At 42.0% G+C, this 26,680-nt stretch overlaps 2 protein-coding genes across 3 annotated transcripts in view; one reads left to right on the top strand and one right to left on the bottom strand.

Annotated features, from left to right (window-relative positions):
* Positions 1–2,125: 2,125 nt before the first annotated feature.
* RIGI (RNA sensor RIG-I) lies at positions 2,126–23,702 on the top strand. 2 transcript variants are annotated; one of them, XM_065663923.1, is made up of 18 exons: positions 2,126–2,350; positions 2,458–2,589; positions 4,027–4,205; positions 6,003–6,153; positions 6,337–6,462; positions 7,229–7,342; positions 8,306–8,459; positions 9,356–9,614; positions 10,112–10,274; positions 10,694–10,795; positions 12,927–13,084; positions 13,385–13,520; positions 14,445–14,593; positions 15,684–15,774; positions 16,442–16,612; positions 18,026–18,177; positions 20,688–20,834; positions 22,563–23,702. In XM_065663923.1, exons 1-18 carry the CDS (start codon positions 2,245–2,247, stop codon positions 22,860–22,862), a joined length of 2,790 nt encoding a protein of 929 aa, XP_065519995.1. In that variant the 5' UTR covers positions 2,126–2,244; the 3' UTR covers positions 22,863–23,702. The 2 variants fall into 2 exon arrangements, with proteins under 2 accessions (XP_065519995.1, XP_065519996.1); XM_065663924.1 differs by having other exon boundaries at positions 4,027–4,142.
* A 1,753-nt stretch (positions 23,703–25,455) lies between these two features.
* Positions 25,456–26,680, bottom strand: part of ACO1 (aconitase 1) — a 37,452-nt gene continuing 36,227 nt past the window's right edge. Inside the window, exon 21 of the mRNA XM_065663925.1 lies at positions 25,456–26,166. Coding sequence (XP_065519997.1) covers positions 26,053–26,166 — 114 coding nt within the window. The 3' untranslated portion in view covers positions 25,456–26,052. The remainder of the gene's footprint in view (positions 26,167–26,680) is intronic.

Genomic DNA, 26,680 nt, shown 5'->3' on the forward strand with positions numbered 1-26,680 from the left:
GCCAGAGTTGTTTAAAAGCAGTATGTCAGTCTGCTAGGCTGGAGAAGTGACAGGCAAGGAGCTTATTTCCCTCTTGCTCTCAAAGCATGGGACTGGGTTTCTGCACAGCAGGGTGTTTCCTACCCAGCTGCAACACTGATTTTTGAGTCCCTGAACACACTCCCTCTGTGCCAGAAGGAGCTGGAGTGCTAAAATCACTTGTCACTAGTAGAGTGAAAGCTGTAACAGGCACTTGTGAGGTCAGCTGCTGTGCAGGAAATGCTCTCTGCTATGTCTGTTACTGGCCCATCTGATAACTGCACTCTGCAGGGTGAGTCGGGTGACTAGCCTGAAGGCTGGCACACTGTTACACACAAATTCAGTCCTTACGAATCTCTTAGTGCAGCAGACTGGAAAAACAAAACCAAAAGTGATCCCTGAGAAATCAAATCAGGCTGTTTGTTTGTCACATCGTTAGGCTGCAAATTAACCAACTTTGTTTATTTTATAGAGGTGAACAGGAACAGTGTTCTTCCTTTCCATGCAGAATGAGGAGCTGGAAGGTACAATGTCAGAATTCCAGAGTCATTACTGGGCCAATTCTTTAACTGGGTATATGATGTATCTATTTTGAACTATTTATGTGCTCATGACGTGTGGATGTGGTGCTTTGGGGTATGCACAGAGCTAAGGAGCAGGGTGGCCTGGGTCTCTGCCTGGAAATACTGGTGCTTGAAGAGAATAATTGTGGGGATTTTGGAGGAGGAGGCTTTAGTTCTCAGCTCTAGGGGATCTGGGCTCCTCTGGAAGGGCACAAGGCATGATCAAGGGCAAAAGTTTAACCCAACTGTTCACTCATTTTAATACTAAAGTCACCAGTTGTTAATTCTGTAATTTAGGACTGTTGTGCCTGTTCTGTAGAAGCTGAGCTCAGGCACAAAGAGGTTCAGGAGCTGCTGCTTTGTTCTCAGCACAGGAGGGATGCACAAATGGAGAGGTGACTGGTGGTGCTATTTAGGGCTTATTCATCTGTCTTTTTCTGGCTGTAGGAGCTGTCCTCTCTGTTGTTTGACATTTTCCCAGCTAGGGGTGGATAACCTTCAGCTGAGGGTGAAATTTCCCTGGTCCACTTCCATGCATAGGGTTAATACTAATGCAAATCTTTCCTATACCGGGGTTCTTTGAGAGGACAATGGCTAACAATACTACATCATGGTGGTACATGATGGTGGCACGAATGAGAGTTCCCATAGTCCCTTTAAAACTGAGTGGAACAGTAAAAAGAGAGGATTCAAGAGAAAGGAAAGCATATACTTGAGAGTAAAGATGGAGTAGAACAGAGTAGAAAATACAATGCCAGTGGTAGCACTTCCTTCTGCCTTCCTCCCCTCCATCCTTCCTTAGTGCAAGCCTATCACTCAGTGGTCTTGTGCTGCCATTGCTTTAGAAAGTAGGTATCTTGTGCTAGGCCAGTACCTGTTAGTCATCTACTTGCGCACGAGATTTATGAAGCTGCACAAAGCTGCACAAGTCCACTCTACACACTAATAATTCAAGGGATGTTTGCATATGGAGTTGTCGCGTTTAGCAGCACTTCTGAACTGTGGGTGCTTTCAGCTCTGCAGCCTGCTGATCTGCTTTCTGAGCTTTGTCCTTTGATGTTCACTTCCCCCCCTTGCAGAGCAGTCAGACCTTCTCATTTTGATGTTCCCAAGCTATACTAATGCTAGCAGCCTAGCAGGTGCTTGCTCAGAGCATGTAGGGGCCTTGCGTTGCTGTAGAAAGCTGTTTTCCAGTCTTCTAAAAGGATACAGACAAAACCCTCCAACCAAACAGTACAACATTTTCTGGGGCAAAGGGGAAGAGAGGGTAGAGCGATGCCTTTATTCCTGTCACCTCGCTGTGCTATCCCTCTCCCTGGCAGCCGCTAACTGCTGCTCACAGGCTTTCCAACCGGGTACACGAGCCAGTGCTAGCTTTTGTTCCCCCCTTTTCCCTATTCTCTTGCATAGGGCAGGCGCCAGCCTAGAGCAGCGGAGGAGCCGCTGCCGGGCCATCCCTCCCCGCCGCCGGTCGGCCCCCACCCCGCCACTTTCGGTTTCCATTTCTTCGCTGGTCCCAAGTTTCTATTTCCCTCCAGCTCCGTGCTCACGGGGACTTCCTCTCGCTGCGTGCCGGCTCTCCCGTGCAGGCCAGGAGCGGGCTCCGAGACCTCACCGCCCCGCACGCAGCCGGTGCTGGTGCCAGTGTGAAGCCGGCACTGCCATGACGGCGGAGGAGAAGAGGAACCTGCAATGCTACCGGCGGTACATCGAGAAGAGCCTGAACCCCGTCTACATTCTGGGCAACATGACGGCATGGCTGTCGGACGGTGAGGGGCCGGCAGCACCTGCTTCTCCCAGCATCCTTCCTGCTCGGGCCGCAGCTCCTGGTCCCTCCTCACTTCTTTACTAGCTTCGGTTTGGTTTTTCTTTTCAGAGGAGAAGGAGCGGGTCCTTAAGGAGGAGGAGAAGGGGGTGACGGCGGCCGCCGCGCTGTTCCTGGATACCATCCTGCTGCTGGAGGCGGAGGGCTGGCTCCGGGGCTTCCTGGATGCCCTGGTTGCAGCAGGTCGGTTCCCCCTTGCAAGCGAGGGTTTCGTGTGCTTCTCCTTTCCCCTGCCAGAGCCACAGCCGCCGCTCAGCCTGGCAGCGCTGCGCATCCGGGACCCGTTATCCTCGGGCTTCTGCCGCCGAGTCTTGTCCATTAGATGCTAATGCGGTGGAAAACAGTAGGTTGTCAGAGACTAGAAATAAAACTCTTGGAAGGCAAGGGGAAACACCCGCCTGAGAAGCAGCTGGATCAATTTCAGTTGCGGAGAAAGTCAGTGAGAGAGGAAGGGATGCAGGATAAAGCCTCATTACCAGGAGACTTGTCTGTCTCAGAGCCTCAGAGAAAAATTAGGACAGCCATTGTCTCCACCACGTACAATTGAATGAAGCTAAATCCTCTGAAAGAGAAAGCTAATCGGGTTTCAGAATGTGTGTTAGTTAACCGATAGCATGGGATATCTTTACTCAAGGACAGAGTCTTAAATTAGGAACTGATTTAGAAAAATATTCATAGGCCTGAAAAAGCTTAGGTTTCAAGAAGTAAGTAACCATTAATAGTTTATGAATGAGACGGTTGCTCCTCACTAGGTATGACTGCTTAGTGTGTCAGGTCCAAATACAATTTCCTTTTGAAAATGTGACAGTAGAGATCATGAAGGTGTAAAACCACCAGGATTCGTCTGCTTTCCTGTACATGTTCTACTATAGATTCTTGTTGGTGATTTGTTAGATACCTTGAACCCAAGATCTCATGTCATAAGCCAGTTTTGTTTTCATTTACTCACTGTTAGCTACAGATAGTTACAGTATCTCTGTGAGCATCTATTACAAAATTTCTTATCACTTGGATGTAGCCCACTCTCCCCTCAAAGCAAATACTATGTCCAGAGCAACTTTTGACCAGTCTGTGATAGTCCTGATTTCTGAGCTGCAAAAATACCTTCTTAGGACGTGTTGTTAGAGTTCAGTTTGGTGTATCTTCAGCAGAAAACTGAAAAAGTTAACCTCCTGACTCTAAGCACTGTCCAAAGTACTTATCAATTTAGCATTACTGTTGTATTTGGCAGGTGCAGAAATAGGTGATAATTAAAGACATTGTGGTGGTAAATATCCTCACCACTCTCCTGCTCCTATAAAAGAAAAAAAAGTTAGGTAAATTCCTTCTGTTTGCCAGCAGTTCCTCTGGGATCCTGACCTGCTTTATTCCACCCCTGGAGCCTACACAGCAAATCACACGTCTTCTAAACCTTATTCTATTATACATTACAAGTGCTGTAAAGGAAAACAGTCACTTAATCTACAGAAATTATTTGTGGTTCACCGAGAGTTTTGGCAGTTACAGACCAAGATAATTTTAATTTCTCCAACGTGGCTGAGAAAGTGTATTTTCAGCTTCTTCCCACCTATTATAGCTAGAGATTGAGCTCATAGTAACAATTGCCTCTTCTTCTGAAAGGTTACACTGGGCTGGCAGAAGCAATTGAAAATTGGGACTTCAGCAAGCTGGAAAAACTGGAGTTGCACAGACAGCTGTTGAAGCGGATAGAAGCAACTATGCTAGAAGTTGATCCGGTAACACTCATGCCTTACATAAGCACGTGCCTGATAGAAAGGGAGTGTGATGAGATCCTGCAGGTACAGTTAATGACAAAACCCTGTATTTGCCTCATTTTGCTGTGGAAAAGTGCTGGCTGCCTCACTTGTGGGGTGAATTGGTGCTCATCTGTCAGGGGTAAGGAGGATGGCCAGCAACGGTCCCCTGAACAGGGACTTGACTTCACTTTCTCCTACTTAGAAGAGGCTTTGCTATGCAGCTGCAGCTCCCCACAGCAGCACTGCCAGCAACACCTGCATGTTTCATTCCTTACCCCTCCAGCTTGGTGGGTATGGTGGTGTGCGAAAGGATTGCAGGCAGGGAAGCAGGATAGGGTGGCTTTGGGGTTTACAGTGTTTAACGGTGTGTCTTTGTGGAGTCCAGCCTCCCAGGAAGAGACCTCAGTGGCTCTGGAAGGTGCCACACTACAGTGAAATGACTGCCTTGCTATGCTTGGAATAGACTGCTTTCTGGAGCAATCATGCACTAATGCTTCTGAAAATACAGATGGAAGTAGGCAAAGCAGCATTTAGATGCTGTCTAAAGTGACTCCTGCTTATTATGGGATTTGGCATAGTCTGTTACCTTAGATAACCTCTTACTTTCTATAGCCCCTAGAACCTTAATGTGGCTCTTGAGTTTGGCAGTATTACGAGTACAGAAATTTGGCAGAAAATGCCCCCGCTGCATGCCATCCAGTGCTCAGAAATCAGAGAGGCTGGGGGTATCTGGGGTTAATTCTGATTATCACTAATTCAACACTCAATCTCCTGTTGTGTTCAGTAAGAACTTTCATAGTTACAGATCCACAAATAGTGCCGTTTTATTGAAGCAACATTAATACAGATTCTGAATTGCCATTGATAAATTCACTTACTTCATTAGCACTGTAATCCAAAGCTAGCCAATGGTTAATTGAGCTCGTATGGAAAAAATAACCAATTGGTAGTTCATTGAACTCAGTTTCACCTGGGTATCATCCAATATAGCCACGATCTCTCTTTGGTATATTTTTTATATGTAAGTGAGGGATAATGAGAGTATTACCTTTGGTCAGGCTGCTTGAGGGCTGTGGGTCTTGTGCAAGGGCAGAACAGAACTGTGACATGCTCCATCACTCCCTCTCAATCTGGCCTCCTGGCAAGACCCTCTGGCCTTACCAGGGTCTTGCGACTCATTACTGCCTTCACAATGCATCTCAAAGCCTCATGCCTACAGTCAGCACCCAAAGGCACAGTTGTAGGGTGAAATGAAACTTCTAGTCTGAAGTCATTAGTGAAATGCTGTGTCACAGAAATCAACATTTTCATTGCCTTCAGACGTGAAGCTCCTGTACTGTTACTTGGTTCTAGCTCAGTGCTGCTATTGGTGACTGCTAACAAGCGATATTACCAGTCACTCTTCATTTACAACTCCTTAATTATAAGTTATTGATGATGTGTGGAGGAGTCTGTTAAGTGTTCTCACTCCATGTGACTCCCAAGAAGGACATTTTTCAGCTATTTTATTTTTAAAGCAATAGTTTTTGGAGATATGTAACATTTGGAAAACCTATTACAAGGGTCTCACCAGACAGAAATTCGCAGAACAGTCCTGCAGTGTTTCAGACCCTGTGAATATTTAAGCAAATAGTCCTCCTGTTGTTGCAGTCCAGCTAAGTTTAGGGTACAGAACAGCAGTAGTAGTAAGTAAATGGCTGAATCTTATTTGAAACCTTTTATTCTGTGTAAGGAAATGCAGTTTTCAACTGAACATCAAACAAATAAAAAATCTCAATCAAAGCACAGTGGTTTTGATCACTTGGAAGCTACAGCAACTTTTGTTTGTTGTGTGTGCAGATTAGCGAAAGAAGAAGCAAAGCAGCTGGGATAACTAAACTCATTGAATGTCTCTGTCGATCAGATAAGGAAAACTGGCCAAAAAGCCTTCAGCTGGCACTGGATCACACAGAATATTACAATGCAAGTGAACTGTGGGATATGAGAGAAGGTAAACTGTGAATTGTTTTTGTGATGCTTTTTCCCTATTTTTGTGCCAGCCAGTAATATTCTCCTTTTTTTCACAGAATCATGGAATGGTTGAGTTTGGAGCTAACTCCTTCACCTTGTCATCACAGCAAATACATTTTAAAATCAGAAGGATCAATAACATGATTTTTTTGTGATTGTACAGATAATGACAAAGACGTTGATGGTGAAATGACAGACGCCTTTAAGAACAGCTTTGAAACCACAATGATGTTTTCTGAAGAGGCTGAGTTTGATAATAATCTCAGTGAAAATCTCTGTTCGGGTTCAGGTAAGACTTAGGAACTTAAGACAGTGTGTGGCTGGAATTCCTGAGACACTAGTTGTGGTGTGCCAGAAAGTAAAGTACTGAGGAACTAGCACAAATCTGCGACTTGATTCAGCTGTCTTCTGGTTTAGTATTTAACGGATCACATGCTAGGCATTGCACATGTTAAGGGTTGCCCCACATTCGCGACATCTCTGGTGCGAAGTTGTTCTACCAGCACATTATCAAAAAGGTCTCTGAGCACTAGACTGTTGTTGATGCATCTCTTATCTGATATAACTAATTCACACGTGACCTGATGTTAGCCATTTTAGAGAGCTGAATGTGGCTGCAAAGGATCTGTGCAGGGGTTGTCTCACATGGCAAAGCTTGCTCCATCAATGATTTCTAGTTCCTGTTCTGTAAGTACGAATCCCCTGAGAAGACCAGAGCTTCAAAACTCTGTAGAGCAGAAGGCTGGAAGGAACACTGTGCACATATGTGGGAGAAAAGAAGCCCTTGTGTTTTCTTTCCGAGTTGAAAAAGGACCAGTTGAGGTGAGAGTTGTCAGCCAAGACCTTGAAATTAATTCATATTAGGAAGCACAGGTGAGTGGTCACAAAAGTATGCCACCAAACTTACACAGGATTCTTGTCTGGTGTGTACGTCCTGTTGAATGGCCTATCAGTGAATAGTCTGTGCAGACTGCAGGGACTCTATCATTTTAGACAGCAGCTGTATTCTACACATTCATGTTGCAACACTTCACAAAACCATGATTCTCTTCTAGAAGAGGCCTGTCATTCTTCACCTGTTTATGAACCAAAGAAGGCTCGGAGCTACCAGACTGAACTTGCACAGCCTGCTATCAATGGGTATAACACATTGATATGTGCCCCCACAGGTAAGGAAACACATGTTTCTTAAAAAAATTCTTTTGCTGGAGGGAGCTGTGAAGAATAGGGAAGGCTAAATGTTGGGTCAGACTTTTCCAGCTCTTCATTTAAAAGCAGTCTTTCTTGCAGAAGCAGATCCAGATCTAAGCTGAAATTAATGACCAAGGGCAGTGCAAAGACTGAGAAAGACAGACGTGTCTCTTGGCACTTCAGTGCTTGTATTCAGATTTCCATGTGATGACCTCTGCTTTCTCACTCCATGGCTCAGATTTCTGAGTTAAAATCTTTGCAGATCTTTAAGAAATTTGGCTTGCAAGTTTAAATAAATATAGGATGCGTTGCCCTGAGACTCCCATGTCTTCTGTACTGCAATGTCAACAATATTAGAACAGCACAGGGAACCTCTGCAGTAGCTCAGGACAGAATTAAGAAGACTGAAGTTCAGCAGCAGGAGAGATCAATTAGCTCTTTCTCTCCACCTGTGCTTTCCACGTTGTTAGTCTGATTCTCCCCTGGGCCCTGGAGAAGCAAGTGGAGTAGCAGAGGCAGGGATGATGAAGAGCTCTGGGAGACCTGCCCAGTGAGCCTGAGTGCTAAAGTGAGAGGAGCAAGGCTGTGTGGGGAGGGATGGAAGATGAAAATGCTTTGTGCCTGAACCATAGTGTGATTTGATGTGGGAGAAGATGCTAAGAGCAGAAATAGAATTTCAAAGAACTCAAAACTGCAAATGGACTTTCACTCCCAGTGACTGCTACATGGTCTTTACAGACTGAGATTGTGAGAGAGAAAGGGATGATTACCCAACTGGGTAAGCAGCATGCGCATATTGCAATCTGTCCTCAGAGAGTCTGGAAGTTAAACAGACCCCTTGTCAGCTTGCCATTGTTACAGGACATCCAGATGAGACAGGCTCCTGCTCACAAACACATGTGTTCATGTTAGTGCTTTACCTTTCATGTTCTTCTTTAAAGGATCTGGAAAAACTTTTGTGGCACTGATGATTTGTGAACACCATTTCCAAAACATGCCCTCAGGACGAACGGCAAAAGTTGTCTTTCTTGCAACCAAACTGCCAGTGTATGAACAACAGAAAAATGTATTCAAGCAGCACTTCGAAAGAAGTGGGTAAGTGTAATTCTTCCTCCATAGAAAATAAATTACCCTCTAGGTCAGCTGTGGCTAGGGCAAAAGGTAATGATTTTACTGGTGGTAAAAGTGTTTGGCTTTAACAGAAGGATGATACCTAATGGTAAGAATGGTAAGTTACCACAGTGGACTTTGTTCAGAGAGTCTGAAATCTGTTTCTGGAGAGTTTAAGCACTCCTTGAGAAGCATCTGCAGAAATGGCCGAAGTTTACCTGTGTTTACCTCTGTAAAAGAGTGAAGTGTGCTCCCTCTTGAGACTCTTCTCAACCTGCTTTCAAAGATGAGGCAGTTCCATGCAGCAGCAGTGGGATTCCTCTCGCCATTCTCACATGGCAGAGTCTCTTTTTGTTTTCCAAATGGAAGGACCCAAACTTCTTTGATATTTTTTTTCCAAGCTCTAGTCATAAAAGGACAATCTTCCTCTCCAATGGAATTAAAAACTGCTTATGGAGCTATTGACAGCTTATTGCTTCTGATTCTGATGGCTGAACATCCACATATGAATCTTTATAGCTATGGGAAAATGAGGCTGCTGGACAGAAAGCAGCCCTGTGCTCCCAGACATGTACAGAAAAGGGATGAAGGACAGGATCTCCAAATACAGCTTACGTGTGAACTGACAGATACAGCTTAAATGTACAAATTCATCATCCCCCAAATCAAATACATTTTAGTCAATGGGAATTGAAAGTCCAGTTGTTCGACCTCAGAATTTTTTTCTCAGAGTGTGTGGACAAAACTGGCAGCCCCAACAATTTTGTATTTGGAACTTAGTCACTACCCTTCAGGCTTGCTGAAAACTCCATTCTTCTAGTTTATTTTTTCCCCTGCAAGACATCCATTCTCATACCATATCTTTTGCCTCTTCCTCCTAGATATTCTGTTCAAGGAATTAGTGGTGAAACAGTTGCAAATGTCTCTGTAGAAAAGGTTATACAGGACAGCGACATCATTGTGCTAACACCCCAGATTCTTGTGAATAGCATCGAGGAAGGGATCCTTAGCTCCCTCTCCATCTTCACTCTGATGATATTTGATGAGTGCCACAACACTATGGGCAACCACCCTTACAATGTGTTAATGACCAAATACCTGGAACAAAAATTTGACTCCTCTGCAAGCCAACTACCTCAGGTAAGGTCCAGCCAAGCATGACAGAGACTGGAGTACTTGAAATCAAAAAGGATTGCTGGTCCTGTAAGCATGTGCCCGAGTACTCAGTAATCTCCTTGTCATCTCTCTGTTGCTGTCTTCTGCAACAATAAAGTGGGGCCACTGCCTCAGCTGGCAGGAAGTTTTGGTCCAACTGAGAAGACATCTCTTCTGAATGAATGCAGAGGACAGTTTTGCGGATAGATTTGCTGTTTCTGTGCATGATGGGCACTGACAAATACAGCTGGTTATGGGTTTAAGTGGGTGGATAATATATTTTTGGTTTGGATACTTTAAGCTTGTGTGCCTAGGAGAGGGAAAAGGTTTGTCTGTCAAGGTTTAGTGCTTGCACTCATGTTTACTTCCTGTTTTGTTTCCTTGGTTTTGAAGATGGTGGCTGCTTGGCAATTGGCGACAGTGTCTCCTGGTTATTTATTTGTGACAAGGGAGCAACCACTGCTATTCATGTGTGTGCTCAGATTGTAGGTTTAACTGCTTCTGTTGGAGTTGGTAATGCCAAGACCATCAAGGAAACGATAGAGTACGTCTGTACCGTCTGCGCCAACCTTGACATACAGGCCATATCTACTGTCAGAGAGAACAAACAGGATCTGCAGAGATTTGGAAACAGGCCAGAAACACGTAAACACACTTCCTTTTTGTTTTTCCTGAGAGATGCAGAGCACATAATTAAGGCAGCTATCCAACTGCCCTTTGGTCAGGTCAAGTTAAAACCTTAAAACTAAGCTGGGTCTTTGCTTCCTGCTAGCTTGAAAGGAGTTTAAGCAAGCACTTCATTGTTGCCCCACTGTAAGGCAGTGCCCTTTTGGGTAAATTTTCTCTTTGCTGAGATCCACAATTTCTGTTTTTTATTCAGTTCTGCCAGTGAAGACTGGGGGCTGTTTCTTTCTGTGCAACTATAATGCTCATTAAAAAAAACCACATCATTATGATTGCATAGAGCAGCACATGTAGCATTCCTTTAGACAAGAATTTGTTCTGTGCTGCCCAGCGAAATACTTTACTTAATCAAGCCACTGACTTCCATTTCTTGTCTCTAGATGTCAGATGGGTGAAAATGAGAGCTCAAAATCACTTTGCAGGGATTATCTCAGGCCTGATGTCTGAGACAGAGGCGTTGATGAGAAAGAATTACTCAGTGGGTAAGATACTGTAATAACTTCCCTGTAACTGGGATTCAATCTTTGATTGCATCAGTGAATCCTCGTGACTCCTAGAACAATTACTCTTTTTCCACTTTCTCCTCCTTCCTTTTCACTTGCTTTTAACCAGTATTCCCTAAAGAAGAGATTACACTTAGAAAAGTCAGCAATTTTCCTGGTTTATGTGATTATTTTGATAATCAGAAGTGTTTTTGCTTGGATTTCAACCTGTATTTTGTGCAGCTAAATATGGTGTGCTTTTAACACTGTCAAATCATGTTGAATGTCTAAACAATCTGGAACAAAATAATCAAAGGTCTTGCTTTCAAAATGCAATGAGATAGATTTCACTGATGAGAGATACCTGCTCTTATTTAAACATTTCTCCAAATTCTTCATACCTCAATCTGTCACTGTTAAGGAAAATAAGAAGGGTCTCAGTTATGGTGTTACTCCAAAGGTTGTAATTTCTTCCTTTCAGCAAAAGTTTACTTTCACTTGCTGCTTTATAACTTATATTTTCTCTGGCCTCTCTGCACTCAGAGTTATTGCTAGGGGGGCTAGGTGCCACCTCTCTGGTAAGGATTTTGTCCTGTTTATATCTCTGGGTACCCCTGTTTCCCAGGTATCCATTATTTCCTATTGAAAAGCATTTAAGGCAAATTTACGAAAGAAGATATGCGAATCATGAACACCACAACAGAGAGGGTGTGGCTGCCTAAGAAACTACATACTTGTCAGTAGGGTTCCAGCCTTAGGAGCTGCATTAGTGTGGTTTGCAGAGAGGGAGATGCATGGCTGTGAGAAGAGAATGAGTTTCACGGTCATGAGACCCGCTTCTGCAGCCCTTCAGAATTCAATTGATTTTTCTGCTTTTGCAGTTCATAAATGGTGTCCAGTAAGTGGTTGTTGTCAACAAATTAGAGAGCTGCAGGGAGTACAGAGCAGAGACCCATGGATGGCTATGCTCAGTATCAGCCTTGGTCTGTCCCGCTCTGAGTTAAAGGATTTTGTCTGTGCTTAGACCAGCTTTTGCAAACTGCTCAGGGTGTCTTAAGCCTGTATACTTCAGTTCTATACTTTCTAATTTTTCTCCTGCTCCGCTTTCCTGATATTGGAAAGTGAACTCTATTTTGGGTTCACTCTCCAGAATACAGTGGAGAATTCCAGAATTCCGAATCTCCAGAATCCTCCCTTCGGTCAAAAAAGGCAGAATTAAAAACAACCCACCGAAACAACAACCAAACCAAACATCCCACACAACCAAAAATAAACCAACCCAAATCCCAAGAAACCCCAACTTTCAACAGATACAGTGAGATACTCAAAATGCGTGCTAAACTAAGCAAACGCTTCTGAAGCTCATTTCTGCATCAGAGTTCCTCTTGCATGAATGCCATTGCTCTCCCTTCTGTGGACTCTGATTACTCAGAAGTTTGTGAAGTACTCAGAGTACTGACTTGTTCTTCCTCAAGGAGGGCCCTTGGATAGTATGCCTTAAATACTGTGGACCGTTTTGCAAATGAATATCTAACTATTGAGTAGATGGTAGTTCAAGAAGCAATACACATGCAGTTTCCTGAATACTGTAGGCTTCTTATAGGATAAATGAGCTCTAATCTTACTATTAGAGACTGCAGATACGTGTGTCTACACAGATCCCACATTGAATTGTACTGGGTGAATTTTAGCCTAACATCTGGGTATATTTCGAAACACAGCGAGTGAAGTAGACAGAGACAGACTCTTCTCAGATGCTTCCCAGAGGCAGGACAAGAGTCAGTAGGCACAAAATGGATACTTGAGTAACAGGAAGACTCCTTTGGTGTAAGGATGGTCAAACACTGGAACAGGTTGCCCAGAGAAGTGGAATTTCCACCCTTGGAAGTACTGAGAATCCATTTGGACACAAGCCTAAGCAACTGGATCCAGGTGATCCTGCTTTGAGCAGAGGGTTGGACTAAAGACTTCCACAGATGCCTCAATGGTTCTGTGACTGTATCATACAGTGTTCTTTCTGCATACACTTTTTAGACATAACATTAATGGAAAATGTGTTGTCTTCAAGCTAACTGTTCTGGTTGTTTGTTAGTCAAGATGAACAAATATTTATTTCCTCCTTCTTTAATAGATACTATCTCCCAGATCAACAAGAGTGATTTTGGAACACAGAAATACGAACAGTGGATAGTTACCACTCAGAAGAAATGCAGACTACTGCAACTGGCAGATAAGGAGAAGGAGAGTATCATTTGTAGAGACCTTTTCATTTGCACTGAACACCTGCGGGTAAGTGAAGCTATCCACTTCCCTCTAATACTAGTGTGTTCATCTAGGAGCAGGGAGCAGGTTTTGAACCTAATAATTTTATTTGATTGACACAGGCTAAAGCATAGTGTATAAGAGTTTATCTTAAGATACTCACTAAGAACAGTATAGTACAGAGGAGATTTTGTAAAGCTTGTGCTGTCATGCAGATGGAAGAACAACACAAGTTTGTCATATTTAATCTAGCTGAATAAAATTTGCATTCATGCCCTGTCACACAGAAAATGAGTCTCAAGTGTACATGTGTGTCTTTCTGTGCAGAAATTCAATGATGCTCTCATCATCAGTGAAGATGCCCGCATTGAAGATGCTTTAGCCTACCTAACTGATTTTTTCAGAAATGTCAGAAATGGACCGTATACAGAGTTAGAGAAGCAGCTTACAGCCAAATTTCAAGGTATTTCACACAATACCTGTGACAGTTGCAGGGGAGAAGAGGGCTTGTGGTAGAAGTGTTTTCTTCAGAGTAAGTGTCATTGTTTTTCCAGAAACTTTTCACTTTTAAGAAGATCTAGTGTCTGTGTGAGTGCAAATGCAGTGTTAGGGGAGGCAAAGGGATGAGGACCTTCTGGGACTGCACGCTTCTAGTGCAGGAGCTAAGGAAGTAACAGTAATTGTAGGTAGACAGTGTAGTACATTCTTACATGCCTGACTTGAGGATAAGGCAGTGGTGTCCTTAAGGGTATACCTCACAAGTCTACTTACATACTGGCATAGTCTACAAACATGGTGGCAGTGTTAGGTAAGGCATTACGCACTGTTCAGTGCATTACCTAGCTCCTCATGCCCAATGCTCCTGGATGAATCCTAACCTTCTGGGAAGAAGCTGGTGGTCTTTGTACACTTCTGATTACAAGTTAGAGGTTGCACTGTTCTCTAATTTCTGATTTAGAAGCAATGTGCCATAAACCAGCCTGTGGTCTGGTGGGTTGCAGTGTTGACTACAGTTTTAAATCACTGGGCTGTCTGCCTTGTGATGTCAGTTGTTTCCTAAAAATAAATAGCAGCTCTCTGTAAGAACTGAGTTTGTTTTGTTGCTGTCTTTCACTGCACAGTATGTCACAGAGGTTCTCCTGTCAGTTTGCTGCAAGATGCGAGAGATTCAGAACTCTTCTCCTGGGGATTTTGCTGCATTTAACCAATAGCTTTCTTTGCTTGCATCTGAAATAATGGCATAGAAAATAAAAAAAGATGCTAAAGAGAATGTAGGTTTGTGTAAGAATTCTGTTTTCTGCATGAAATAAGGTAAATTATTAAAGGCACTGGTTTTTTTTTCTTGTTTTTTTTTTTTGGTTTGTTTGTTTTTTGTGTGTTTTTCCAGAGAAAGAACCAAAACTCTCTGCCCTTTCAAAAGATGAATCAAATGAGAATCCCAAACTAGAAGAGCTTGCTTGCATCCTGGATGAAGAATACCACTATAACCCACAGACTCGCACTATTCTCTTTGCTAAGACAAGAGCCTTAGTAGCTGTAAGACACTTAATTTTAATGCTCCTAAAATGGGAAGTGGGAGAATACAATGCCTCATCTACTATCCTTCCCATTTTGATCTTCCCAAGGAAATATTTACCTTTCTATATCTTCCTGAGCATTGATGCATTACAAGGTTTTAGGCTTTAATGTAGCAGAGTTATTAACCAGCAGCTCTGCTCTGTTACTGATTCACATCAGGAGGTATTTATAGGTTTCCCAGAGGTTTCCTATGGGCCCAAACAAGGCCTGTGCCCTAGCATGTGTTCTTGATCAAGAAAAAGGAAAGACGGGTGTTCTGTGGACCCTCTGATTCACTGGTCTATTTCATACTTGTCCAGAATCAAATATCTAGGTTGGATGATCTTTTTCATACCCTTCCAATACCTTGTTCACAGAAGAAGTTCATGTGTGAAGCAAATGTGCTGCTAGTCGCTAGCTTTGGTAGCTCTTACACATTTACTGCTAGGTATCCTAGTCTCTTACTACTGTACACAGATTTATCAGCTGAGACGTCCAACCCTCATTTTATCCTTGGGTACAGACATGCTGGATGAATTGCAAACCAGAAGAAAATTAAAGGCAGACTAAAGTCCAAACTACCAAAACCAAGCATCTGTTGGCTACTTTCCATTATAGATGTAAAAGTCTCCTGTAGCTTGGCTGAATCTTGTTCTTAAGTAAGAGCAGTTTGAAGGTGCTGCTTTCACTGTGCAGTGAGAAAGTGCAGTTTGTAAATAGCTGATTGCTTTTGGATTCCAGAGGTGTAGTATCAGTGGTCTGCTGGTTTATAAGAGCAAAAGGCATACTTTTTAGCAGTGAAAGGCTGATTGCGCTCTAGCCAGCCTTTGAGTTGCAGGGATGGGAAAAGTGGGTATCAGCTGTGGCACAGTTCAGTCTGGCATCATGGCTGTGACTTTTGCTTTCTTACCTATCAATAGATCTTCCCCCTGCTGCACAACATCCACCTTTTCTACTTGTGGCTCTTGGAAGCATTAATTGTCTAGGCAAGCATGGGCAGGATCTAACTGTGTATCTCAAATTAGCATTTCATCTGGATGGGGATCTAAATTCCTGATTTGCTTTCCAGGCTTTGAAGAAGTGGATAGAAGCAAACCCTCTATTTAGCCACATAAAGCCAGGTATATTGATGGGTCACGGAAGAAGAGATCAAAAAACAGGTATGTAGGTTTGAACTGTGGAATACTAGACCTATGGTGGCCACGGTGCTAAAATTATTCTACTCTTCCTGTGTTCATCTTCTCTGCTCTTAAACAGAGAACGGTAATGCAAGTTTGCACTATGCTTTCTTATATATCTGTAAGACCTGTTACCAGTCCTAAGGAGATGCTTGCTTTTTCTGACCAGAATCTTTGATTAAAGTAGCAGTGACCCTTTGCTGCAGGATTCTTCTGCTAGTTCAAAAGTTTAGAAACTGTTCACTATCATGGCTTCTTGTGATTACTTCTGGTGGTATTTTTCCTGTTCCTTTCACAGATACCTCTCTTATTTTGTGTTCAGTGGCACAAAGATATTTTAATGTAGAATGGAAATTACAGCTGGAATAAATTATGTATGGCTTAAATCGAGAGTTAGCTTGGGCTTAAAAAACTAAGCTGCATGGGTCTCTAATAAAGATCAGCTAGGTGTTTTGTCTGAAATGGTGTTTCCCAGGATGACACTTCCTGTGGCACGTCAGCAGGAATGTGGGTAGAGTATGCAGCCAGCTAAGTACTTTTCCAGATCAAGACAATGTGCTTATTTCTACTCGGTAAAGAGCAAATGTAGGTGTTTTGCCCTAGGAGCTCTTCAGTGTCTTTTTCCTGACACAGTTTCTTGGTATTGTAGGTATGACCCTCCCAATGCAGAAGGGGGTATTGGATGCATTCAAAACCAACAAAGACACCAAACTGCTAATTGCTACTTCTGTTGCTGATGAAGGCATTGATATTTCTGAGTGTAACCTTGTTGTGCTCTATGAATACTTCGGTAATGTCACCAAAATGATCCAAGTCAGAGGTATGGAATTTCAGAACTATTACATTACAAACCTATTTTGGAAACTTCGAAAATACTGTAGTAATATGTGCATGTCTTGCTGTTGTTCCTCTGTGCCCCTGAGTGAAGTCAGATGAATTATGGAACCAGACACGACAAATTCATTCACAGAACTGAGTCCTTCGTGTTGTGTTACTTTTCTTTTGCCACGCAAATTACCCATGCTGCTCAAGGTTCTGTTGAGGACTGATCCCTGAAGTGGATAATTATACATGTAAACAGAAGTTTTGGCTAGAAGAGCTGTAGTCAGAAATAGTGCAAATCGTTCTGCCTATTTACAAAGGACCGTTGCACTGGAGTTTTATGTATTGTCTTGGCTTCCGAAGACCTTGTCCTGCCCAGTGGCTTTTTACCAACCCAGCTAGTTACAGGTACCCGAGGTCTAAGGAAATCCGAGTTACTTCGGTCTTGAATCTTGGTGATTTTACAAGACGGCCAGTAGAGGGGAATGAAGAGCCACATTAAATACTGGTTCCTGTTAACATTCCGAAATGAGGAAATCTCTTTCGAGGGTGCATCTGCAGTATTTTATCGTATCACCCAAGTAGGTAACTTGATTATTTGATGGAAAGTGATCTCCACTGTACATAGTCCTCTGGTTTCACGGTTTATGTCCTGTGATTTCCTTTATTTTGTCTTATAATGAAGTAATTGGCCCAGAACTCATGTTTATGAGTGAAAGAATAGCGTTTATTGTTTACAAGATATTAAAGAAGTGAAGAAAATAGGTTGCACCACTTTTAAACCACAAAAAAACAAAAAAATCACGATTTTGTGGGAAGGAGAGCTCAAAAGCAAATGTGAACACTTTTTCTAACTGCAATACTTCTAAACTGGTATGAGCTCCCTGCAGTTCTTAGCTGCCTGTGTCACAGCAGCAAAAAGCTGCAGGCAGCATAGTAGGTGGAAGAGACAGTGGTGCTCGTCGCTTTTCTTGCCAGAACTATATTTCCAGTTACTCACCTTTTTTGTGGCAGACTGTTCTGGGTTGTGCTTTTTTTAATAGACACCAACTAGCATGGCAGAAAACTGGTGAGATGACCTTTTCTGCTCCTGCCTTTTTTTTTCTTTTCCACAAGAAGACAGCAAGATGCTACACAGTAACTGAAGTTTCAAGCATGCCTGAGCTTAACCAAGGCAGGCCACAGCAGCTGGAGATAGCCATGAGGTTACCTGAAAGGGGACACTTTGTTCTGGTTTGTGGTTGAAGAAGAGTGAGCTGAAAGAATGCTCTTTAGAAGCACCTATCTCAGTCTGAACATAGAAAACAAAAGCAGCCACACAGAAGGTCATTAATGCTGTTTTATGGTGTAACAGCTGCTTTTGCACATCTTGTTAAGAGTAACTAAAAAGGTTGAATGTGCTGCTGTGTAGGTCGTGGAAGGGCTAAAGACAGCAAGTGCATCCTAGTGACAAACAAAATAGAAGTGGTTGAGAAAGAGAAACACAACCGTTACAAGGAAGAAATGATGAATGAAGCTGTTGAAAACCTACAGAATTGGGATGAAAGAACATTTGCAAGAAAGGTTTGTACTTCTGTGAAATTTTCATACTCAAATCTACAGGCATAATCTGTATCGGCCTTCATCTACTAGGGCTCTGCCTAAGACCAAGTGGTAACCTGAGGAAAGCGTTCACTGTATTTGGTTTTAGACCAAGGCTAAATCAGTAGATAAGTGATCGTGTGTACTGCTAGCTTGCAGAATGTCATCAGTACTGTAAATGTAAAACTTAGAAGCTGAGGTATAATTTATATAAACTTCTCAGAAATTTATTCAGTCCACTGGAGGAAAAATACTGCTGTGTCTACTTGGGATAGCAGGCAGGGAGATGAGAAACTGCAAATGGTTGGTAGTAAGTCTATCTATATTAATAAAAAATAAAATGGTTTGGGGTTAAAGATCATCCAGGTCTAATCCCCTGCCACAGGCAGGGACACCTTCCACTAGGCCAGGTTGCTCCAAGCTTTGTCCAGCCTGGCCTTCAACACTGCCAGGGACGGGGCAGCCACAGCTTCTCTGGGCAACCTGTGCCAGGGCCTCACCACCCTCATAGGGAAGAACTTCCTAACGTCTAATGTAAATCTCCCCTCTGTCAGTTTAAAGTCATTCTTCCTCTTCTATCACTACAGGTCCTTGTCAGTAGACCCTTTCCAGATTTCTTGTCAGCCCCTTTAGGCACTGGGAGCTGCTCTAAGGTCTCCCTGGAGACTTCTCCAGGATGAATAAGCCCAACTCTCTCAGCCTGTCTTCATAGCAGAGGTACTCCAACTCTCTGATCATATTTGTGGCCTCCTCTGGAGTAGCTTCAACAGGTCCATGTCCCTCTTGTGTCTGGGGACCCAGAGCTGAATGCAGTACTCCATGTTAGGAAGCACTTTATCTTTGATGCAGGCCAGTACAAGTGCTTTTGTTCGTTGTCATGCCAAGTGCTTGTTGATTTCAGATCGTGGGTTTTGAGAGATTCCAAGAAACCACTGCCAGGGATATTAACACGATGACATTTCGGTTTGCACGTGCTCTTCTGCTGGTGACTTATTTTGTACTGCCTCTGGTAGTGTTCGTCTTTGCTTCAAGCAGCGTCTGGCAGATTAACAAGTCTAGTTAACTCAGCATACATCCGTTATGTTACATCAGCCCTGCTGTGTGCTGTGCACTTAGCAGATCAGAAAATATCATGAGGATAGAAATTAGTGTCAAGCATTTGTGGTGCTGGGGAGTCTCAGGCTAAGCCAGTGATGGACTTTTGGTCAGGCAAGTGCAGCAGGCATATCTCTTCCATGACCAGCCCATGGTGGTCTGGCAGAATAGGTACAAAGTTAACTTGGCAACACCTCCATCTAGCTTGGAGGTGCTGCGAGGGATAAGTTGGCCTAAACTCTCCATAAAACCCACCTCCATAAAGAGCTGAGTCATTGTTACAGAAGACTCTCCCAAGTGGAAGAGCAGTGGCCTCAAGTGCCCTTGAGATGATTGGTTTAGGGATCAGGAGTACAGTTAGTGTTCTTCTCTACCCTTCCAGTTGCAGGGAATGATGAGGGAAGAAATAGGAAAAGCCAGCAGATCAACACCTGTTCTGCGAGCATGATTTGCATCATCATGGCATGATTTGTGGTTTTTGATCATGCATTGGTCTACATGACAGCAGCCTGCTGGCAAGAAATGGGGTACAACTGTCTCAAAGGAGAAAAAGGATCTTCACACAGGAGTTGGCAGGGCTCACTGAAAGACCTTTAAACTAGATTTGAAGGGGAAGAGTGATAAAACCAGGGTCACTGGAGATAAGCCTGGGGGCAGCACACCAGTGTTGACGGACAGGTGGCTCAGCGAGGTCTTCTGGTCTGCCTTAACAGTGAAGGTAGGGGATGGAGATCCATGTGGCAGCAAAGACACAAGGGTTATGATGGGTTAGAAAACACAGGAACTCCTGAGAACGATCACCTGTGAATGAGTGTTTCTCCCCTAAGAAAGGTGGCAGGATCACTAAGCCAGCTGAAGTGCACCTACACCAATGCACACAGCATGTGCAAGCAACATGAGGAGCTAAAACCCATTGTGTAGCTGGAAAACTATGACATGGTTGCCGTCACAGAAAAAACAAGGTGGGATGACTCACAAAACTGGCATGCTGCAATTTCTTGGTCTCTGGAGCCTTCTTGCCAAACTGAGCTTTCCAGAGCTGAGTGCTACTTATGCAGTAGAGTGTCCCACATGACTTCACAAGCACTTAATATTGTTATGACCAAAAGGGCTATAGGGGAGCAGAGGGAAGAAAGGGACAGCATAAATGCTGTCCATGATGTAATATTCTTCCTTATTGTTCAATTCAACTGATGTAATTCTAGTCTTAAATACTTAACTTGACAAACATACCATGTTATTTTTTTGGTATGAGTTGCTAGAACTGGACATGTTTTGTTGTTTGCTTCGAAGAAGTAATAGGTTCCTAGATGTTACATATCCTCAGTCATGCTTAGGCTGACCCTGGGGCTTCTCTTAACTTCATAATGATCTTGAATTTTATTTATTTATTAAAGATACATGATTTGCAAAGGAAGGAACTGGTATTACGGGATTCCAGGAAAAAAGAAATGCGATACAAGGTAGTGGAAGGAAAGAAAAATCTTCTGTGTGGAAAATGCAAAGCATTTGCCTGCAGTACAGATGACATCAGAATTATAAAGGTATGTCTCTGTATGGAAACCTACAACCCTGAACACCAGGGAAGTCAGCTTATTGAACTAACAGCATTGTTTGTCAGTGTGGAAAGTAGGCTATTTTGTGCAAAATGAAGCAGAAAAAAAATCTGAGTAAATTCGTAAGCCACAGGACCAGTCATAACTACTGCTATAGCATATTATGATGGTGGTAGGTGATGATGTCCAAGGAGTATAAATATGAGATATGACAGAAATCAATTTTACTGAATCTCCTTCTGTTAGAAATGTATTAATTTTGTGGAAAACCATGTGATCTTCAATAACATATAACCTAATAGTGGAACTGCTGGATATTTACCTTCCCAATTAGCATAAGGTTGGAAATATTCCTGCAGTTGAGAGACTTCTCCCGCCATTTCTGTTAACTGAAAAGTAGCTGTACAAAGTACTGAGATCAGCTCACTGTTTAGCTTCTTGTCTTAGGGGCCAGTTTTCAGTTTTGAAAGGCAAACCATGGTTTTAAAAGTGGAGGCCTTTATTTCTTCAATATTACTTTGGTTTTCATTTTCTGAGGTAGTTCACATTGCTTCTATGTATCTTATGGGGACATTTTTACTGTACTTTTTCTGAAGAATTTCTCTGTAGGCCCAAGAAGCCATAATCTACACATGGAAAGTAGTGATCATGAAAAAAGACTTTTCTGGGCACTTCAAGCCCTTCTAGTTCTGAAATTTGTTCTTCTGAAGCTTCTTCTATTTGTGCAGCTCTGTAAAGCAGTTGTGATGACAAGGAGCTTCAGGCTATAGCTGGGAACTGCAGAGTGCTTGCCTTCAGGCATTTCCCTTTTTAATCAAGAAAATACTTGTTTTGTTTGTTTTTACTGGCTGTTTTTGTAACATAGATGTAGTTCACTACTGCTCTGCACAGGGAAGGTCCACAGGCAAGGAGCAAAGGCAAAGAGCTCAGCCTTGTGAAAAACCATGACAACGTATCTCTTGACATCTCTGAATGTTACTCCATTTTGCACTTCTGTATGATCACCTATACCTATGCAAATAGACCTGAGAGTTCAAAAAACTCTTCAAAAAGATATTTTGCTTAGCAATCTGCAAATAACCACTCACAATATTTTAAATAATCCCTACAAACTCAGTTCTTAGTTCAGCCTATATATTTAATGGAAATTGCTCTTCCAGGATGAACGAGCATTTTCTGACTTGCTCAAATTGTACATATTTTTTTTTTCAAATTAAGCTGTTCATTTTTTAAATCTTTGATTATATGTGTTATAAACAACAACTGTAACCCCCTTACCTTGCTGGGGTTACTTTTTTTACCACTCCAAAGGAGTTGCACTTCCCTTCATGGAAAGCTGGAGTCACACACTTAAAATGAGTGGGAAGCAGGAGTCTCTCAAGATGTCTGTTGCCTGGATGTCTCTGTTAGTTCTATGCACAAGGCTGAAATACTGCAGGCATGGTTTTTAGAAAAGCTAAATTCAAATATGCATAAACTGGCAATGATATACAGCAGGTTTGGTTTTGATAAGCCCAATCCCGAGCCTTTCTACTACCTGGTATTTAATGAATGGGGAAGAAAGAGCAATGAGCCAAGGGGGCTGGAACGTGGGCCTCCTGAATGACAGGAACCACTTTACCAGGGAAATGGTATTTGTGAGGGGAAGAGGAATGTCAGGAAAAAATAAGGAATGGTGTTTCTACTACTAATCACTTCTGGCATGTGTTGTTTCAGGAATCTCACCACACTGTCCTAGGAGATGCATTCAAGGAGCGGTATATAACAAAGCCTCACCATAAACCAGGCCAGTTTGATTGTTTTGAGAAAAAAAGCAAGATGCATTGCCAAAATACTAACTGCCAGCATGACTGGGGAATCATAGTGAAGTACAGGACATTTGATAATCTACCAGTGATCAAAATCAAAAGTTTTGTAGTAGAGAACATTGAAACTGGGACACAAATGGATTTTCAGAAATGGAAAGATATTAATTTTTCTCTGAAGAATTTTGATGCTGAAGAACTGTCCAGCTGAACTCAGCATTTTGATGCATTTATCAACCTACTGCACTAAGCTGAGTGGATGATCTATAAGTAAAAAAGTTTTGTTCTTTATGCCACCTTATATGCTAGGCCCCATATCAGCATCTGGCTAGAATAAAAAAAATGCTAGTATGGCCACTAGAAAAAAATGCTATCTAATTAAATGTTTCACTAGAAGGTTTAATATAAGTAGAGCCAGACATGTGCCTAAGCCTCTAGATCTTAATCCTGCTGCTATGAAGAGGTTAGTCTGAGAAAAACAAAATCCATTTGCATGACTAACTAACTAAGTATCTAATGTCAGGTGACAGGCTACAACTTCAAGCATTTCTGTGTGAATCAGAACTTGTTACCAGTGACTTCTGGTTGGATTGAACCTTCATGTAGACAACATGGCTTATGTATACTGATACTTTGGCTACTTTTAATGCTTTAAGCATCTTGGTATATAGAAAATTGAGAGAAAATGTCCAATAATTTTTCTCTAAGGCCGATATTGCATTTTTCAAATCCATCTTTAACAGAGAATTCTTCTGAAACAGTCTGAGAAAAGCAGCAGGGCTTCATGAAGCCCTCCTGGAGGATGCATCTTCTGGATTAAAATGGTAGCAGTTTCCTTCCATCACTGCATGCTCATCAGTTGCCATTGCACATTTCATGTATGTAGAATTATGTGTCTGAAATATCTGAATCCTGAAGAAAACCACCTTGAAATAGGAACCCTAGTAGGAGTCCAAAATGTATTTAACTGTCTAAACCCTAGTGAGACTTGTAGAGTTCTTTCAAAGTGTTATGTGGCATTTAAGAGTAAACCAACTTTTTAAGCACCGTTTCACGTTCTGAGTCAGTGCTTTTTACTGTGAAAGGTGTATGCACTGTACAGGGAGCCTGAATCTCAGGCTTACAGAAACTTACTCTGTGTTTAGTTTTTACCTAGTTCTTCGGTTTTCTTATATCTGCTTCCCAAAAGGAAACACAGAACAATGGATAAAGATAACATATGGTTGGAAAATGCCTTTCCTCTAAAAACACTAGGAACAAAGATTCTGCTAAAAGGCTGGCTAGCACATTCAAATTAAAAATACATGGAAAAATCACAGTCCCTGAGCATCAGCTTGTTGTGTGAAAGGCTCACCTACTTTAGGACTTTTGACATTAAAAAAAAAAAAATAAAATCTGTCTTAATTTTCACAGCTTATAGTAGTAACTACTGGGAAGTTAAGGAATTTGAGGAGTTTTAGTCTTTTCCTCTTGTCTGATCACATAGATTGCAGACTACAACAACCATTCAGTTCAGCCTAAATGAGTGTAATAAAGGTTGACGAGCTAACACATTAATAAGAATTCAACTTGATACAAAACTACCTCCAGTACCCAGTGCGGACGGGAAGGTGGGGAAGAACACCAGCACTCTACTTGGAATTTGAGAATGTCTGAATTTTTTTGCCATTGAACCCAAAGTTGCATATTTATTACCAAATAATGCTCAAGATGATAAGTGTATTAACAGCTGTCAGAAAAGCTGAGGATAGGAGGGACCTCTAAAGGGCACCCTGTAACCTATAGCAGTTTGCCCAGGATCATATATCCTGACAGCCTCTGAACATCTTCAAAGTTGAAGACATCACAACCTCACTGGGCAATCTCTTTAAGTCAGTGCTTGGTCACCCTCACAGTAAAAAAGTACTTCCTGAGGTTCAGAGGGTACCTACCTCCTGTGTTTCAGTTTGTGCCCATAGCCTCCTGCCCTGTCATTAGGCACTACTGAAAAGAGCTTGGTTGCATCTTCTTTGTGGCCTTCATTCAGATATTTGTACACAAACAGCGGAGATGTCCCTGAGCCTTCTCTTCACCAGGCTAAACAGTCCTAGTTCTCTCCCCTTGTTCTGAGATGCTCTGTGCAACACGTCAGTGGGCCTCTGCTGGATTTGCTAGAGATTTGCTGTTTGTTGTAATCAAGCACAAACAGCCAGTTGCAGGTAGAGTGTAATCTCCAGCACCTCTGTAAGCCTCTAGACTTCTTTCAGAGCTATCCTCATTGTGTTTATTTTTTTTTTCCTAAGATACAGCTGGAGCTAACACCAATAAAAAAAACATTAGGAGATTACTTTGAAAGAACTTCTTCACTGTTAATTGTTGTGAAAGTTGCTCTAAATACCAGAGAGTGAAGAGTAAGAATTAGTACTATAACTTTGTTTATCTCTGAGAAAGAGGACATCTGTTATCGCTGTAACTTGATTTATGTGGTATTGTGGTTTGGGCAGTTACTTCAGTGAACACAGTGTAATCACTGGTAGCAAAGTGCCATGAAAAAGGATCTTGAAATTATGGTAGGTTGTCTTCTTGAGGACACAGAACAGAAGAAAGTACATCACAACAATATTCTGCTGGGTTACAGAAGACTGCCAGTATCTGATAGTATTTATATTCATCTGGTCTCATGCAGACTATTTAATGAAAGAAGAATTAAAATGTAAGAAGTCAAGACTTGTACAGCTCTGCTCCAGCAGGGACAATAAGAGCTTAAAATCAAAGCTTTGTTCTGCATCTTGGTACTGAGGATAACATGAAAAAAACCACCACAGTTTTTGAAAATAAATTTAATTTCATCTATTAGAAATATTATCCCCAATAGGTTCACCTTTCCACAAAGGCTTAGATTTTAAACAAAGTTCACATTTTTAAAAATTAATAAACAGCTAAATAATTCATTTCAGTATTAGATTCAGATTCTGGTAAACTGAGTGAGAAAGCAAGTCAATATCAGGTAATCAGAAAGGAGTAACAACTTTTTTTGTACTGTCAGTTAATTTTTGGACCACTGATGTAAGCACAGAACTTAAATTCAGAGACATACTAAATTGACCAAATATATGAAATCAGCACATTGTTTTCAACAGTTCCACATATTTGAGCAGTATTTTAATTACTTTTGCACTGTACTCTAATGTAAGTCAAGCCAACCACCATACAAAACAAATAATAAATGCTGTTTAATTGGGCAACCATTTCCAGTTTCCTGATACATAGAATAACTCAGCATTGTAAACAAGCCTTCCAGTACAATCCACAAAAAACCTGTTCACTTTATGGTTCACACTTTCAAATTTATGATTACCATCATTTTACTTTGCTCACTAGAAGCAGGCTTGTACCTGGACATTTTTGCTTAAAATTTTAGATTAGGATGCCATTTTACGGATCATGTAGTTTAGAATGCCGCCATTGTAGAAGTAAGTAAGCTCCACATCAGTGTCAAATCTCATGATGGCATGAAAGGTTTTCCCAGTATCTAGCTGTTGGGATCAAAGAAAGTCATTCAAGCAGGAGAACATTACACATGTTATATGACATCGTACTAAAAGGACTATTACAATAGTTTTGCCTTCTTAAGAAATTGTGATAGAAAGCTAAACTAAACAGGCACTGTTTACTTTTTTAATACAGATATGAGTATTTCTTTGTACAGACTATAGCCAGCTGCTTAAGAGGCAAGTGGTTTTAAGCAAACCATAATTAACACGGTATGGACTCTCCTTGCATTGCATTTGCTGGCTCATTTAGATTTATTGTTGATATAAGCCTGGAGGCATGAAAGCTGAGCATCCTTTCAAGTGGTTATACCAATTCCCGATGTTCTTCTAAGTGGTCATTCTTCTGGTTTATGTACAACAGCAATACTAATTTCATTAACTTCCCGGTGCCCTAGCGTTTGGGAATCGGATTAGCACAGAGACAAGTGTATGAAGTGAATAAAGCCATTATATTTTACTGAAGAGTCCCTAGTCAGGTACTTCCAGATGAAAGCAC

The sequence above is a fragment of the Lathamus discolor genome, chromosome Z (genome assembly GCF_037157495.1).
Source record: "Lathamus discolor isolate bLatDis1 chromosome Z, bLatDis1.hap1, whole genome shotgun sequence".
Taxonomy (NCBI): domain Eukaryota; kingdom Metazoa; phylum Chordata; class Aves; order Psittaciformes; family Psittacidae; genus Lathamus; species Lathamus discolor.